This window comes from Tinamus guttatus, unplaced genomic scaffold (assembly GCF_059628265.1).
Source record: "Tinamus guttatus ecotype Peru unplaced genomic scaffold, ASM5962826v1 Tinamus_guttatus_pri_ptg000330l, whole genome shotgun sequence".
Lineage (NCBI taxonomy): Eukaryota > Metazoa > Chordata > Aves > Tinamiformes > Tinamidae > Tinamus > Tinamus guttatus.
The window spans coordinates 1,212,193-1,226,852 of NW_028288864.1; the positions used below are offsets into that span (position 1 = coordinate 1,212,193).

A 14,660-nucleotide genomic window follows, 5' to 3' on the forward strand; every position below is an offset into this window, starting at 1 on the left:
ATCCTATATTATGTGGGTGCAGATACCTTACTTTAAAAGGTTATATTATGCGTCTTATGTGCAATTCCAAGTATTGCCATTTGAAGCTCACAGAAAATCTGATCCTGGTGGAGGCATCTCCACAAGGTGTGAGACTTGCACTTGCTGTGTTTAAGTAGTTCCATTAACGTATGTCTGTAAGATATTGCAAGCAGGTCTGATGAGCAATTTAAGCTTTTAGAATTGTCCCACTCGGGGTGAATTTAATTTTAGCCAAGAACCAAGAAAGACATCTTTCACTTTACGTCATTTTACCTTGCAAGGTAAAATGACGTAAAGTGAAAGACGTCTTTCTTGCGTACGTTTGTTTTAATAGAGCACTGGTAATTTGCTGAGGTAAGTGTGTCTTTAAAGGGTTTTAAATTGCTTTTGGAGTGGTCAAAATACAATAGACTCACTACTTTTTTTTTTTTTTTTAAATTCTCCTTTCAGACAGAGAATGAAGAAAATGTACTGATTTGCTTAAGAATAATTATTGAATTGCACAAACAGTTCCGACCAGCAATCACTCAGGAAGTAAGTCATTTATTTTATTATGTGGCATAGAACTTATATTGACTGATGTGTTGTGATGATCAGATATTAAAAAAATCTGAAAGTACCTCTTATCTAAGGAGGACTGTGCAGTGCTAGCACCTCTGGGACTAAGCTGTTAAAGCCTGGTTAGGTTTGCTTAAAGTGTCTGTGGGTAATATGATTAGAATTGGTATCTGCAAAAAGAACAAAATTTCTCAAGGGACGAGAATTGGTCCTTTTTTAGTTTGAAAAGGTAAAAAACCTGGAAAAGGAAAAGTTAGGATTGTTATGGTTACTCTTACTACTCTTTTGCTGCTGTATCGTGCAAAAGAATATTTGAAAGTCCGTGATTTTGTTTTTGCTTTGTTTTTTTTCCCTCTCTTTCTTTCATCGATATGTATGTATATTTAATTGTATTATATTGGAACAATATTGAGATGATAGTTAAGCTGAAGTCTTTCTAAGTGCAGTTGAAGATGGTGTTAGCAGAACAGAAGGAAAATATTTTTGAATTCCTATTGACCATCATGGAAGTTATATTCTAGGGATGATTTTAAAATTTCCTTCAAGTTAAATGTTAATACAGAGATACTAAAATTTTGTCTTTTTTCTTCTTCTTTATGGTAAATTGATGTTTTTTGTTTTCCAGATTCATCATTTTTTGGATTTTGTGAAACAGATTTACAAAGAACTTCCTAAAGTAGTGGTGAGCTTCTTAATTCCTTAGGTGCCCTTGGTATGATCAGAAAACTCATTTTTATTTTTTATTTTTTTAAAAAAAGATGCTAGCATAATTACTTTTACATAAGATACATGGTATGGTGTAAATACAATTAGAAGGAAAATGGTTAAATGCCCACTTCAAAAAATAGAGAAATTCAGACTCTGAGTTAGGAAATCTTCTGTTTGCAGCTGTAATAATGTTTATATCATCACTAATATCGACAGACTAAGGTATATTTTAATAGTAAAACATTAGCTTCTTGGCAGTAGTGCTATCAGTGCAGCCGTTTTTTTTTCCTTTCCCTTGAAGGAAGGGTTACATGACTTATTTTCCAGTAAATAGAGTTCTTCAACATGCGGGATTATGTAGAGGCTGTTTCCTGCTTTTCTTCCTCATTATTACAGAGTATCTGCTTGGGTGTTTTGCTTTAGCAAAAGAATCCTGTTGTTCGGAGATGCTTTCTGCTGCTTGCTGAGTGGGAGTGAAAGATTGCAGGATATATGCAGTCACAGTCCTCTAAACATGAGATGCAGAGAAGTCAAATATCTGCAGTAAGATATCAGACAAAAAGAGTATTTAGGAATTCCACTGAGCTAAATGACCTTGAGACTATTAGTAGCATTATTATATGCTTTCTTCTGCTTTTCATTTGCTTGTAGAATCGTTATTTTGAGAATCCTCAGATGATTCCAGAAAACACTGTTCCTACTCCTGAAATGGTTGGCATGATTACAACAATTGTGGTGAAAGTAAACCCTGAGCGAGAAGATAGCGAAACAAGAACAGTGAGTGTTGTAGCTGCTCTTCAAGAACAAGCTTGTCTGTATCAAACAATCACAAATTACGAAGGCAGTTAAATACAATAATCTTGCTTTGCTTATCAAGATTTATTTGTAGAAGCTGATTCAGACTTTTCGGGTTTTTGCTATGGAACTTAAATATGGAATATTTACTTAATGTAATACCAGATGTTTTTGTGCTCCTGTGAATAGCATTATTAAAATATTTTTACATGCTTTTTGAGTTAATTATTAGAATATTTATAAAACGTGTGTTCTCTCTTTTCAGCATTCTATAATTCCCAGAGGATCTTTATCCCTAAAGGTCTTGGCTGAGCTACCTATTATTGTTGTTCTTATGTATCAGGTCAGTGTAGTACATTAAAGTATTTTACATGTAAATGCATTTTATTACTGAAATGTTTGTATCTTCTGGCCTGGGATGTCGGTAAAAATGAATATAACTTTGTGGTGTTTTTTTTTTTTTTTGAAATATAATATGGTCTAAAAATAATTCAATGAGATGTATTTTTTTTCTTTTCTGATAAGCTTTCAAGTAAGTTTCACTGATAGTGTGAGTTGTAAATTTCTTTAATACTTTTTTTTTTTCTTTAAGCTCTACAAACTGAACATTCACAATGTAGTAGCTGAATTTGTGCCCTTGATTATGAACACTATTATAATACAAGTTTCTGCTCAAGCAAGGTAACAGGATTTTAAGACTATTTTTACAATATTTGGAATAAACTACCTTGATGTCTTATTCAAGATTTTCCCGAATAGTTCTGTCTTGCATTCAGTGTTTTGTCTTCTAATGCTGTTGCTTTTTAATCTCAAATGTAGCAATGATTGTTCAACATAAAAATGTCCTTCATTAACATTTGGTAATTTAAGTGATAGCAAATTTGAGTATTTCTGCTGTGTGTCACGAAGAAAATTCTTTCTTGTCCAGCTGATCCAAAGTTACTACTTGGTGATGGCTTTTGTTATTTTTAATTGAGTTTCTGACAGGAATCCGTGTTACTGCAGAGAGTATGTGATGGAACACACGTTAGCGAGGATATGATCTGTTTGGTTTTATTGGGCCACAACTGATACGTTTTTTCACTTCCAAGTTCTAGTTTAGGAGAAGCATTATGGTATTGCAGAGCTGGACTCTGCTTTCCCCTTTTCCAAGTGGGATGTTTCTAGCAAGCAGCGGTGGTACTGAGAAGGGTGGCAGGAGTAAGACCTGCCAGATGAGTTTATTCCTTTCAAAGAAGCTCTACCGAATTGAGATTTGAATTCATACTTACATGAGCTTTCTGAATGCAAATATTAAAGAGGAGGGAAAATATAGTAACCACTTTCAATTTAATTTCAGGCAACATAAACTTTATAACAAGGAACTGTATGCTGATTTTATTGCTGCTCAAATTAAAACGTTGTCCTTCTTGGCATACATCATAAGAATTTACCAGGTAGGTTGCAGTTTTCATTATTTTGTTATTCTTTGTGCAACAGATCTCCAGTTACTATGTGGTGGGCTAGCAAAGTGACTGAGGTGGGTTGGGGGCTGGAGAAAAAGAGAATTCATGTACAAATCTGGAGACAGAGCTGTGCATGGTTGTGGATTCAAGAGTGCTCTGATATGAACTCAAAGTAAATAAGCCCTTTACTTCTCTGTTTGTTCTTACCTGAAGTATTTACGGGATAACTACAGTATTTTTACAGCTAGACTTTTTAAAAGAGAGTTTAGTAAACTTTAATGTTATTTTACAAATATACAAAAGAGATTTAAGGTAGCATGCCACACTAATTGAGTTCTCGTAACTTTTCTTTTATAGGAGTTAGTGGCTAAATATTCTCAGCAGATGGTGAAAGGAATGTTGCAGCTCCTGTCCAACTGTCCCGCCGAAACCGCACACCTCCGCAAAGAGCTGCTCATCGCAGCAAAGCACATCCTGACCACGGACCTGCGGAGCCGTATGTATCACCCCTTTAAAATATATTTGTAAGATGAAAAGCTTCCAACTTTGTGTGTAAGAGGTACAACACATGCTATTTGTTCTGTCTAGATATGCTTGTGATTATTTTGGGATTACATATGTTCTCTGTTTGTTTTGAGGGAAAAGTGATTAGAACTCTGCCTTCCTTGACTGCTTGCTTTTGTCCCAGACTGGGAATCTTGTCCTGTCTTATGGAATAAGAGAATGATTTGAAAAAACAGTTTTTCCAGTTTTCCGGATCTCAGTCATTCTAAGTAATTACTAGGCAAAGATACACTATTTGTGTTGCTTTGTAATTGTGCCTGCAGTTGTCTGGGTACTTAAAAATGTTAATCTGATAACCTGAGTGGAAATAGCTCTGTGAAAATTGGTATTATATGTTCGACTTAGCTCCTAAAACTTGCTTCTAGCAGAGGAAGGCTATTTTTGGTCTGCCTGATTTAACTTAGATTTCATTGATATGTTCTGTTTTGGCAAAATTGCAAATTATGTGATGAGCGTACTTTGGAAAATGCAAACTTCTGTCTTTTCATCTTTACAGTGTGGTCATTACCCTCCTCTTATTGAAGGTTTGATGTCTAACAGGTTTTACTAGCTTGCCAAAAAAAGAGAAAACATAAGTTTACTAGTTCTTGACATGGAGCACACGAAAAACATTTTTTTTTCCTTCATGGTGTAAGGAAATTAGCTTTATTTGCTCTACAGTTGTCAGCCTCTGCATAATAACTTTTTAACTTGAGCTGTTTCAACAAACCTCTTGCCAACCACTATGTATAGCTTTCTTCCTTTTTTCTTTTTTCCCTTTTAATTACAGAATTTATTCCCTGCATGGACAAGCTCTTTGATGAATCTATACTGATTGGCTCTGGATACACTGCCCGAGAGACCCTGAGGTATGAGGAAACAAAAATGCGTTATCTATGCTGAGTCTAAAGTCTGTTACTCTTTACAGTAATGTCTGTATCGGTTCACTGTCATGTTCCCAATATTTCATGAAATTGCCAAACTCCTAAGTCCTGTGTCCACTGTAAAAGTTGAATCAGATTTAAATAATTTCATCAATAGCAGTTATTGAAAAATTAGGCAGAGTAGTGATTTGCTGGATTTGACTTTGATAACCTGTTAGGTTTTAGGTTTTTTTGCTAACAGTTTAAAAACATGAATTGGGGGAATCATTTCTTCTTTTCTACCTAGCAGATGTTCCTTATTTAAAGATAATTACTAGATAGGGAATTGTTCCCTCTACTAGATGCTTAAAACTGGTATTCAAAATAAAATAATTCTAAAGTTTATCCATTTTCCTATTGAAAGAGCTTACCAGCACCTTAAGAATGCTGATTTGCTCCTGAATATGTGTGGATGAAAACACATGGGGATGTTCAACAGGGGGGAAAGAAAATCAGAGAAAAAAGAGTAGTTTTGTTGGTGTGATTAATGTATTTTTGGTACAGTTATGCAGATTATAATTCTCTTTATAATTGAAAAAGTAGTGAACTCTGTCCGCATTTTGCATATGAAACAGAAAAATCTACATTTGGTATTTTGAAAGTATCTCCAGTCAGTAATTGGTTAAGTGCAATTAACAATGATTCTGCTTGTCCTCAATGTACTTTCTTCATTTCTTGCTTTTACTGGCAGACCACTTGCATACAGCACACTGGCAGACCTGGTGCACCATGTCCGTCAGCATTTGCCTCTCAACGATCTCTCCCTTGCTGTCCAGTTATTTGCCAAGAACATTGATGATGAGTCCTTGCCTAGCAGTATCCAGACCATGTCTTGCAAACTGCTGCTGAATTTGGTAGACTGTATTCGGTCTAAAAGTGAACAGGAAAATGGAAATGGTAGAGATATTCTTATGAGAATGCTGGAGGTATGGATTCGTTAAAACAGTTGATAAGTTAAATATTCTCTTCTTTTATATTGTGTTGGCAAGCACATTTTGCCTTCTACTTTATTTATAAATGGGAATATATGGAAATGGTCTGCTTATTGTGGTTCGTTTTAGTACTTCGGAGAAGGAATTTCTAAAATGCTCTGGAATGATATTTTGAGGACAGTGGAGATACTTTGCCTCCTTGGCCTATTCACACAGTGATTGTCTCTGAAGTGAGCAACTGAATGTCTGTGCTTCTAGGGGTAGCATTAATTATGGTTGCAATCTACTGATGTAGTCTCCTCTGGAGTAAAAAAGAATGAAACCTGCTATCTTCTTATCATTTTGTAGGTTCTTGGCATAGATAGTGCAATCTGTAAGATGTCACCTATCCGTGCTTTTGAAAATTAGAGGACCCTCTTTATATGGGGGGTCTTTTACTGTTTATAAAAACCAGATGTGCCCACTAAAAGCTTTTTGCCTGTGTGCAGTGCCAATTGTAGTGGATCCTGTATTCCAGTTTTCTTACCCTGTAGTTGGTTTCTAATAGCTTGAAGATAGGGGTGATCTTGAAAATAAACTTTTTCTTTTTATCTACTCCTGTTTGTTTTTTACATCTGGAACATTATATAGCAAAAGTGTTTAGTCAACTTTTTTTGGCTTATTAAACAAAAATTTGTAATGATATGTGAATTCAAAGGAGATGCATCTGGGAAGAGAGGTACATACAGAACTCTTAAGTGGGGGAAAAACTTCTGTACCACCCAGATTTTCAAATCTAGATCTACTTGGCTTGATCAAATAATTTTAAACTAAGATTGTGTACGACATGAGTCTTGTTTAGTATTAACCAAGTGAGAAATGTTGAGCACCACCGTTCTGCAGAATTGATTATTAATTTCTAAATCTGATCCAGTTCATATGTTATGAGTTTAAATTCTAGCTTTATGCATCTCCTTAAATGACAAGTTTTAGCCTTTTATAACTAATAGTAAATATTTATAGCCTGAAATGTTTCTCTTAATGATTTCAAATAGCAGGCAGTTCGTTTCATGTTAAATCAAAGGTAATCATAGAGAGATTTGTTCTTAGCTGGCTACTTTTCAACAAATATTTTTATTTTGGAATGTGTTTAAAATAAAGAGTCTGGTTGGTTTGATATTGGGGGAAAAAAAGTGTTTGTTATTGGAATGGTTCTGGATATACTTAACTGCAATTTTATTGATCTAAATATATTGGCTTGAAGTGTTAGTGTTTTTAAATTTAGAGTCATTTTTGAAAGAAGCAATTTATTTTTCTTCCTCCCTTCCCCTTTTTCTTTGCTCTTCTGTTTGCCTTTTCTGTTTTTATTTCAGGTTTTTGTTCTGAAATTCCACACTATTGCACGCTACCAGCTTTCTGTCATTTTTAAAAAATGCAAGTTGCAGTCTGAACTCGGGGCCGCCGAAGCGGCCTTACCTGGAGTCCCGGCAGCAGCAAACGCAGCGGCGCCGGTGCCGGTTCCATCTCCTGCCCCAGCTACTCCTCTGGCCCCCGCGCCAGTACCCGTATTTGAGAAACAAGGGGAGAAGGAAAAGGAAGATAAACAGACGTTCCAGGTCACAGATTGTCGAAGCCTCGTGAAGACTCTGGTCTGTGGTGTCAAGACCATCACGTGGGGCATCACATCGTGCAAAGCTCCTGGTGGTAAAACTGCCTTATGTTTAATTATGCTGCTCTTTTGTAAGTCTGCTATTAAAATTATAGCATAAGAGCAAATTATATTTTCAGTAACTACTGTCTTGTTCTTTGTCTTCTTTCAGAAGCACAGTTCATTCCTAATAAGCAGTTGCAACCTAAAGAGACTCAAATCTATATAAAACTAGTAAAATATGCAATGCAAGCCTTGGATATTTATCAGGTATGTAACTTGACCACATAACACTTTGTCAGCTACAACACCGATTTCATCTAATGATTTCACATCTAATGTGAAACTTTATCAGTTTAAAGTATTTGAGAAATTGCAGGAAATGTTTTCTTAACAGCTGTTTGTGTCTATTGTTTGTGTTTATTTAGGCAAGTCAGGCCTTAAAATTCCATCTTTACCTCTTTTATAGTGGCTTAAATAATTTCCTCATGGAATTTTTTAGCTTGGTAATTAACTGGAGCATTCACTTGGCATATGTTTATCTTCTTTAGTTACAAAGTTGTTGTGAAATGTGAATGTACAAAATTTGGATTTGAGTTTACAAATACTCTATGATATCTCCTTTTGTTGTCTTTTCTAATGCCTGATTTCTTGGGTTTAAAGTCTGCACTGAATATACTCTATTTTAATGCCTTTTGTTGACACTTCTAACTGTGCAGGACTTGCATCTGAAACCTGCACAATATCATTTTTTTTATAAGATACTATAAGAATAATACAGTTTTGTGAAGTTACTTAAGTTATATAACAACTATGTGCATTTTATAAATTGCTGTAGGTCCAAATAGCAGGAAATGGACAAACGTATGTTCGAGTAGCAAATTGTCAGACAGTCAGAATGAAGGAGGAAAAGGAAGTTCTGGAACATTTTGCTGGTGTATTTACTATGATGAACCCTTTAACATTTAAAGAAATCTTTCAAACTACTGTTCCGTATATGGTGGAGAGGATCTCAAAAAACTATGCTCTTCAGGTATTATGATTTTCCCCCCTCCCCTCAATTTATAATAATCAGTCTGTGGAAAGTAAGATATGGCTTAAAGTATGCCAGAGTAAAGAGGGCTTGTAAATAATAACGTTACAACTAGCTGCAGATCTGTAACCATTTAAAAAAATACCTTGAGTTTTTTTTTTTTTTTTTCCAAACCCAGTGAAGATAACCAGAATCAGTGAATCAGTTATCTAGCAGCGGGAATGGAGAAAGAAATTGATTTTTGTTTTAAGTGGCTAGTGCCTTTGTCCCTTTGTTCCTTTTGTTGCAGCAAGAGTAATGCCCTTGCGGTTTCTTTTTGTAGATTGTTGCCAATTCCTTCTTGGCAAACCCTACAACCTCTGCCCTCTTTGCCACGATTTTGGTGGAATACCTTCTAGATCGGCTGCCAGAAATGGGCTCTAATGTGGAACTCTCCAATCTGTATCTCAAGCTGTTCAAGTTGGTCTTTGGCTCAGTTTCACTATTTGCAGCTGAAAATGAACAAATGCTGAAGGTAAAGATCATCTTTTTTTAAAATGTATTTTTATTTTTATATCTGTCTTTTAAGGTATTTTTCAGGAGTCTGAGAAAACTTATTTTGATATGTGGTAATCTTTCCATGTTTGAACTGCTACTAATGATATATTCCATTATACCAAATACATTGTCTTTCTTACAGGAAATAAGTTTGTACAACACTGTGTATTTATTCAAAGGATCTATTTTTTACGTTGTCAGGAAACCATCTCATTCATTGTTCAGTGAGTTCCGAAATACTCTGATCTGGGCTTGAAGAAAGACGTTGCCTTTTTTTTTTTTTTTCCTTCTCCATAAAAGTGACAGCTGATTATATATAGAAAAAACTTAAGATATTAATGCAATGCTGATGCTTGTCTCATCATTTTTCTCCATTTCTCTTCACCCTACCTAAATATCTAATACGGGTAACTGCATGTTGATGGTGTCTGTGTGTAAATATTCATTATAGCAGGGTTAGATCAGTACTTGTTTCTAGGTGGAACAAAATTCGGACTACTAATTTTCCCCCTTTGATCTTTCAAAAAAAAAAAAAAAAGTAATGTAAAATAATGGATAAATTCTTCTCCTTTTATCATCAATTCAAGGTCATATGTATTTTATAGACTGGAGATCCAATGTGAAGAGTGATTTACTACCTTAGTGATTTCATGCCTCTGTTAAGTTTTTGTTTCAACAGGATTGATGATGTGGGCCTTGGGTAGACAATTTAGTCGAATGATGAAGGCCACTTGCAGCATTTTTATAGCAACACACAGCTCTCGGATGTTAATAAAATCCAGAATTGTCTTACCGTTTGTACCTTATCTAGGAGTATCCTTGTATTTATCAGCTATTTTTAATGATTCCTGCAAAGTGTTAATTCCTGCTCCTCTAAAAGGCCACTGACTGAATCTTAAAACTTTTAGTTCCATAATTCTTATTTCACTTGTAGAAGTGGGCTTTAAATTTTTGAGTGCTAAATATTTGAATTGAATTGTAATGTCAGCTCTAGAATGAATGTTGTGAAGTGTCTTCTCTTTTCATTTACTTCTGGTGTTTCTGCTTCCCATCCTTAGGCATTTTGGACCAAATGCTTTTTACTATGTCAAACTTGCAGTTTTTTGTTTTCTTCTTTAACACAGTGACTGCTTGGCATAGTGAACTGACTCATTTGTCTAAGATGAAAGCTGTGTTTAATTAATTACGAATGCTCTAAGCTATTAGTACTCTTTAGATAAATATTTACTTTTTAACTATTCCTTGACAGCAGTGTTAAATTAGCATGGTGTCAGCTTAGAGTGATTTGAATAAGGTCGAATGTACTTGCACATTTTGATATGAAAACTTGTCTTGTACTGAGCTCTTGGACAATGATGGTAATACTGATGTGTTAATTGTAAAGCTGTGCTTTTTTTTTTTTTGTTTTATAGCCACATTTACACAAGATTGTGAACAGTTCTATGGAACTTGCACAGACTGCCAAAGAGCCCTATAACTATTTCCTGCTGCTCAGAGCGCTGTTCAGGTCTATTGGAGGAGGCAGTCATGACCTTTTGTATCAAGAATTCTTGCCACTGTTACCAAACTTATTGCAAGGTAGAATAACGCCTTCTTTGACCCCACCTTTATGTTATTTAAATAAAAATAGTAATAAAATTATGCCATATACATAAAGTTTAGCAGTTCATTAAATAATATGAATGTGATTTGTTTTCATTTACTGTCAGGTTCCATAGTTTTGACTGCTTCACAGTTTCTGCTGTGTCCTTCTTGCCAATGTCTTTTTTTTTCCTTCCTGCAACTGAGGGCATGTGTCCCCTGCCTGGTGAACACAGATGCAAATAGCATCAGTTCCAAAAAAAAAAAAAAAAAAAAAAAAAGAAATAACAAAATCTGTTTAATTAAATGAGCATATATGTTGTCAGGGACAATCTTGCAGAGATGCTGAGGATGAACAAGCAAATGTGCGGAACTATTTAAATGTAAGGAGAAGATAATAAAAAAAAATGCAGCAAAGTGAAATCCAGTGGTGCCCATCTTCAGCTCTAGGCATAATTTTTAACTGGCAAATTTGCTAACTAATAGTTAGCAAATATTATATATAAATTGCATGTCCGTGTAGAGCTGCTAGCTAGGTTTATGGAATATATGGAATATTGCTGGTGAGGAAAGTAAGTTAGGGATTATATTTAGTCTATATGAGATGGAGAATGTATGATTATTTTTTGCAGGAGTTCAGCTGAGTTCAAACTTTTTCTGTGTATATTTGCTTTTTTGGTACAAGGTTGAGGTTTGGTTCGAACTGTGTGTTTCCACGTTTTATGCACTGAACTGAAGTGCTGCTTTATTGTGTCTGCTATTAAATTTGAATATATCCATATTCTTTTCATAAATACATACACATGCATGAAATCACCACATAAAATGCTTAGATGCACAATTTGAAAATATAAAAAGACTTAATGTATATTAGTTACAAATTTTAGTTGTGGTATTAACAGAGATACGAGTTTTACAGAATTTTTAAATCTGGTGCTATTCTGGATTTAGTATATACCTCTTAAAAATTAGTGTGTCTCTTCTTCCTTCAAATGCCTAATTTATCAATGATTTTCAGGACTTAACATGTTGCAAAGTGGCCTGCATAAGCAACACATGAAAGATCTGTTTGTGGAGCTGTGTCTCACTGTGCCGGTTCGTCTGAGCTCGTTGCTCCCCTATCTGCCCATGTTGATGGATCCGTTGGTGTCAGCTCTCAATGGATCCCAGACCTTGGTCAGCCAAGGCTTAAGAACTCTGGAATTATGCGTGGATAACCTGCAACCAGACTTCCTCTATGATCATATTCAGCCAGTTCGAGCTGAGCTTATGCAGGTAAATATGTTGCTTCCTCCTAGACCACTAGAGGTCATGATTCTCTAAATATTATTAGAGCTTAATGTGAAACTTGACATGTGAAAATGTGATAAATCTGTTGTAAGAACCATTGCTGTCTAATTTGTATGCAGAAAGCTAGTGGAGTCCTGCTAGTAAATTGAAACTCCAAAAAATTAAAAATTGAATTAATCTTTTCTTCATTCACTTGGAAAGTGAAGACTTTGAAATTCAGTAGCAGTAGGCTATACTTAAGATGAGCTGATACAAAAAATAATTAAATTTTGGTAACTGGCTGAAAACAAAGGAGGGACAACTAATTACTTTCCGCGTATCATGACTGGGAGCTAGGTACGCTATTGTATATACACTGAAGATCACTTAGGTGAAATTCTGAGCAACACTTGATAAATACAATATTCCTTCTGACAGTGTTTACATGTACTTTGCTCTTTACATTTAACATTTACCTTGTTTTTTTTTTCTATATAGAAAGTAGCTTTTTGAAGTGAATTTACTTCTTAACTGTGCTTAGAACAATCTTATTACAAATCATTTGAACTGGTGGGAAAAGAGACTGCTTTTATTCCTGGCAGGAATGTATTTTCTGGAAGGTATGCTGGGTCATATACCCAAATAGAAGAATAAGTGTTTCCTTTGATTTTTTTTTTTTTTTTTTTCAGTAATAACTATAAGAGTTTAGAAATGAGACAACTCTGACCATCTCACATTTAAAATACCTTTAGGCTTTGTGGCGGACGTTGCGCAACCCTGCAGACAGCATTTCTCACGTGGCTTATCGTGTACTTGGTAAATTTGGTGGAAGTAACAGGAAAATGTTAAAGGAATCGCAGAAACTGCAATATGTAGTCACCGAAATTCAAGGACCCAGCATTACAATAGAGTTTTCAGACTGTAAAGCATCTATTCAGCTCCCAATGGAAAAGGTAAGGGCTTAATTTTTCTACTTCTGCTATGTAAGTTTGTTAAGAGTCTCCATATAAGATAAGTTGACCTAATGGGCTCCTTGTTTGCTTCTGTTCTGTGTAATTAGCTGAAGCTCACCAAACTGTTCTCTCTTGAAATACAGTTTATGGAAAAATCAAGTCATGTTTTTTGCAGGGGATGCATGTGATGCTCTGTTTGTATTGCCATAGGGTAGGAAGCCTGGGTGGCAGAAGTAAATGTTCTCTATTGCAGGGAGTATTTTTCACTTTCCTAACTTCTGTGTTGTTTAAGTTAGGAGCAGGAATTTGCTCTACAACCTACTTTAAAACTTTCCTGTTGTCTTTGAAGTGTTCCAGAAATCTGTTCTTTGATCAGAGAAGTTCTCCAGCTATTATTCCAGTCGCTCCACTAGTTTGGCTTTGTTTGTTATCTTTAGGCTGGGTGTTCTTAATATTTTTAATACTTGTAAAAGCACTTCATACTTGTAGTGGCTTTCATACAACAGTCTCAGTGTATCACAAGTGTTTAGTTGGCAGTAATTGCAGCAACCTAATCTGTTTTTATGTCTTGATCTGAGTATCAAGTTGGATTCTGAATTAATTTGACCTGTAGAGTTTTAATACTTATCTTTTTTATTACACTTCCATGAGTAAGTGTGATCTGAGTATGGTAAATAATTTTCTTTGCAGGCAGCTGTTAGTCTTTGTCTCTATTCAGCCAACAGGATTAAAAATAGCTTGGAAAAACGTTTCTTGAAATGCTGATAGCTTTCCCCCTGTATACCGAAACTGATGCGAGTTGAATGTGTATAAATATTGTAATTGCTAACATTTTTCTCTCCTACTAGGTTTAATGTGAATCAAGTTTTCTGAAATATTTATGTGTCTAACATGTTTGTTTAATGACATGAAAGAATTTTTCAGCTTCTCAAGTGCTGACCAAGAAACAATATTGTTTGCTGTACACTTTATATTTGTAAAAGAGAAATGTCAATTTAGAAAGGAAAACAAAGGGGAGAAAATTGAAAATGAGAAATTAATCTTTCCTTTTTAGTGCTTTAGTGATCATCTAGGGAAAAGTCATTGCTCTTTTCATTGAAATGTTAATGAAGTTATTCAAAAGATGATGGGAGGGCAGCTGGTTAAGTCTGTAAGTGGATAGATGGTTCCCCTTTCAGAAAAGATAAATGCCCACTTCTCTGTAACAGAGGCCTTGAAAGGTCACTCTTTCTACCCAATCTTGTGTTTGCTGTTTAAGCATGGATGGTTAGGTTTCATTTTACAATTGAAATTGTTTATTTCGTGCACCCAAAATTAATTTATATGTGGGTTTTTCTTTGATGTGTGTGTGTCATTTGATTATCAATTGCCCCATTCTTCTGGGGTAAGAATAGAGGATAACTTTGTATGTGCTACGTATGTGTGAAAGTGAAAATTTTCAGAGAAGAAGGTATTCCTCTTTCATTAATCTCAAGTCCTACTGGAATGATTGACTGGAATGATCCTGAAGTATATTAAAGCTCTTCTCTTTCTTTGCGAGAACGCTTCTTTCCATTAAGCAATTGACTTTTAGAAGTTGTTTAATGACATTTAATATGTTCGATGTAACTCTTGATTTGTGTTGAAAATGTGAAAAAACGATCTTGTAAGGTAGAGCGTTTTTTGAACAAGTTACCCATGCATGCATGTATAAGTGCATTTTTTATATTTACAGTATGTATGAATTGTGAACAGC

General features: G+C 35.0%; 1 protein-coding gene across 1 annotated transcript in view; it reads left to right on the plus strand.

Annotated features, from left to right (window-relative positions):
- The window catches only part of TRRAP (transformation/transcription domain associated protein), an 82,835-nt gene that overhangs the window by 3,915 nt on the left and 64,260 nt on the right, over positions 1–14,660 (plus strand). Inside the window, exons 5-20 of the mRNA XM_088529448.1 lie at positions 472–555; positions 1,205–1,261; positions 1,939–2,064; positions 2,348–2,425; positions 2,675–2,763; positions 3,422–3,518; positions 3,885–4,023; positions 4,861–4,939; positions 5,685–5,919; positions 7,278–7,608; positions 7,725–7,822; positions 8,391–8,585; positions 8,908–9,099; positions 10,535–10,700; positions 11,722–11,978; positions 12,725–12,925. Coding sequence (XP_088385574.1) covers positions 472–555; positions 1,205–1,261; positions 1,939–2,064; positions 2,348–2,425; positions 2,675–2,763; positions 3,422–3,518; positions 3,885–4,023; positions 4,861–4,939; positions 5,685–5,919; positions 7,278–7,608; positions 7,725–7,822; positions 8,391–8,585; positions 8,908–9,099; positions 10,535–10,700; positions 11,722–11,978; positions 12,725–12,925 — 2,424 coding nt within the window. The remainder of the gene's footprint in view (positions 1–471; positions 556–1,204; positions 1,262–1,938; positions 2,065–2,347; positions 2,426–2,674; positions 2,764–3,421; positions 3,519–3,884; positions 4,024–4,860; positions 4,940–5,684; positions 5,920–7,277; positions 7,609–7,724; positions 7,823–8,390; positions 8,586–8,907; positions 9,100–10,534; positions 10,701–11,721; positions 11,979–12,724; positions 12,926–14,660) is intronic.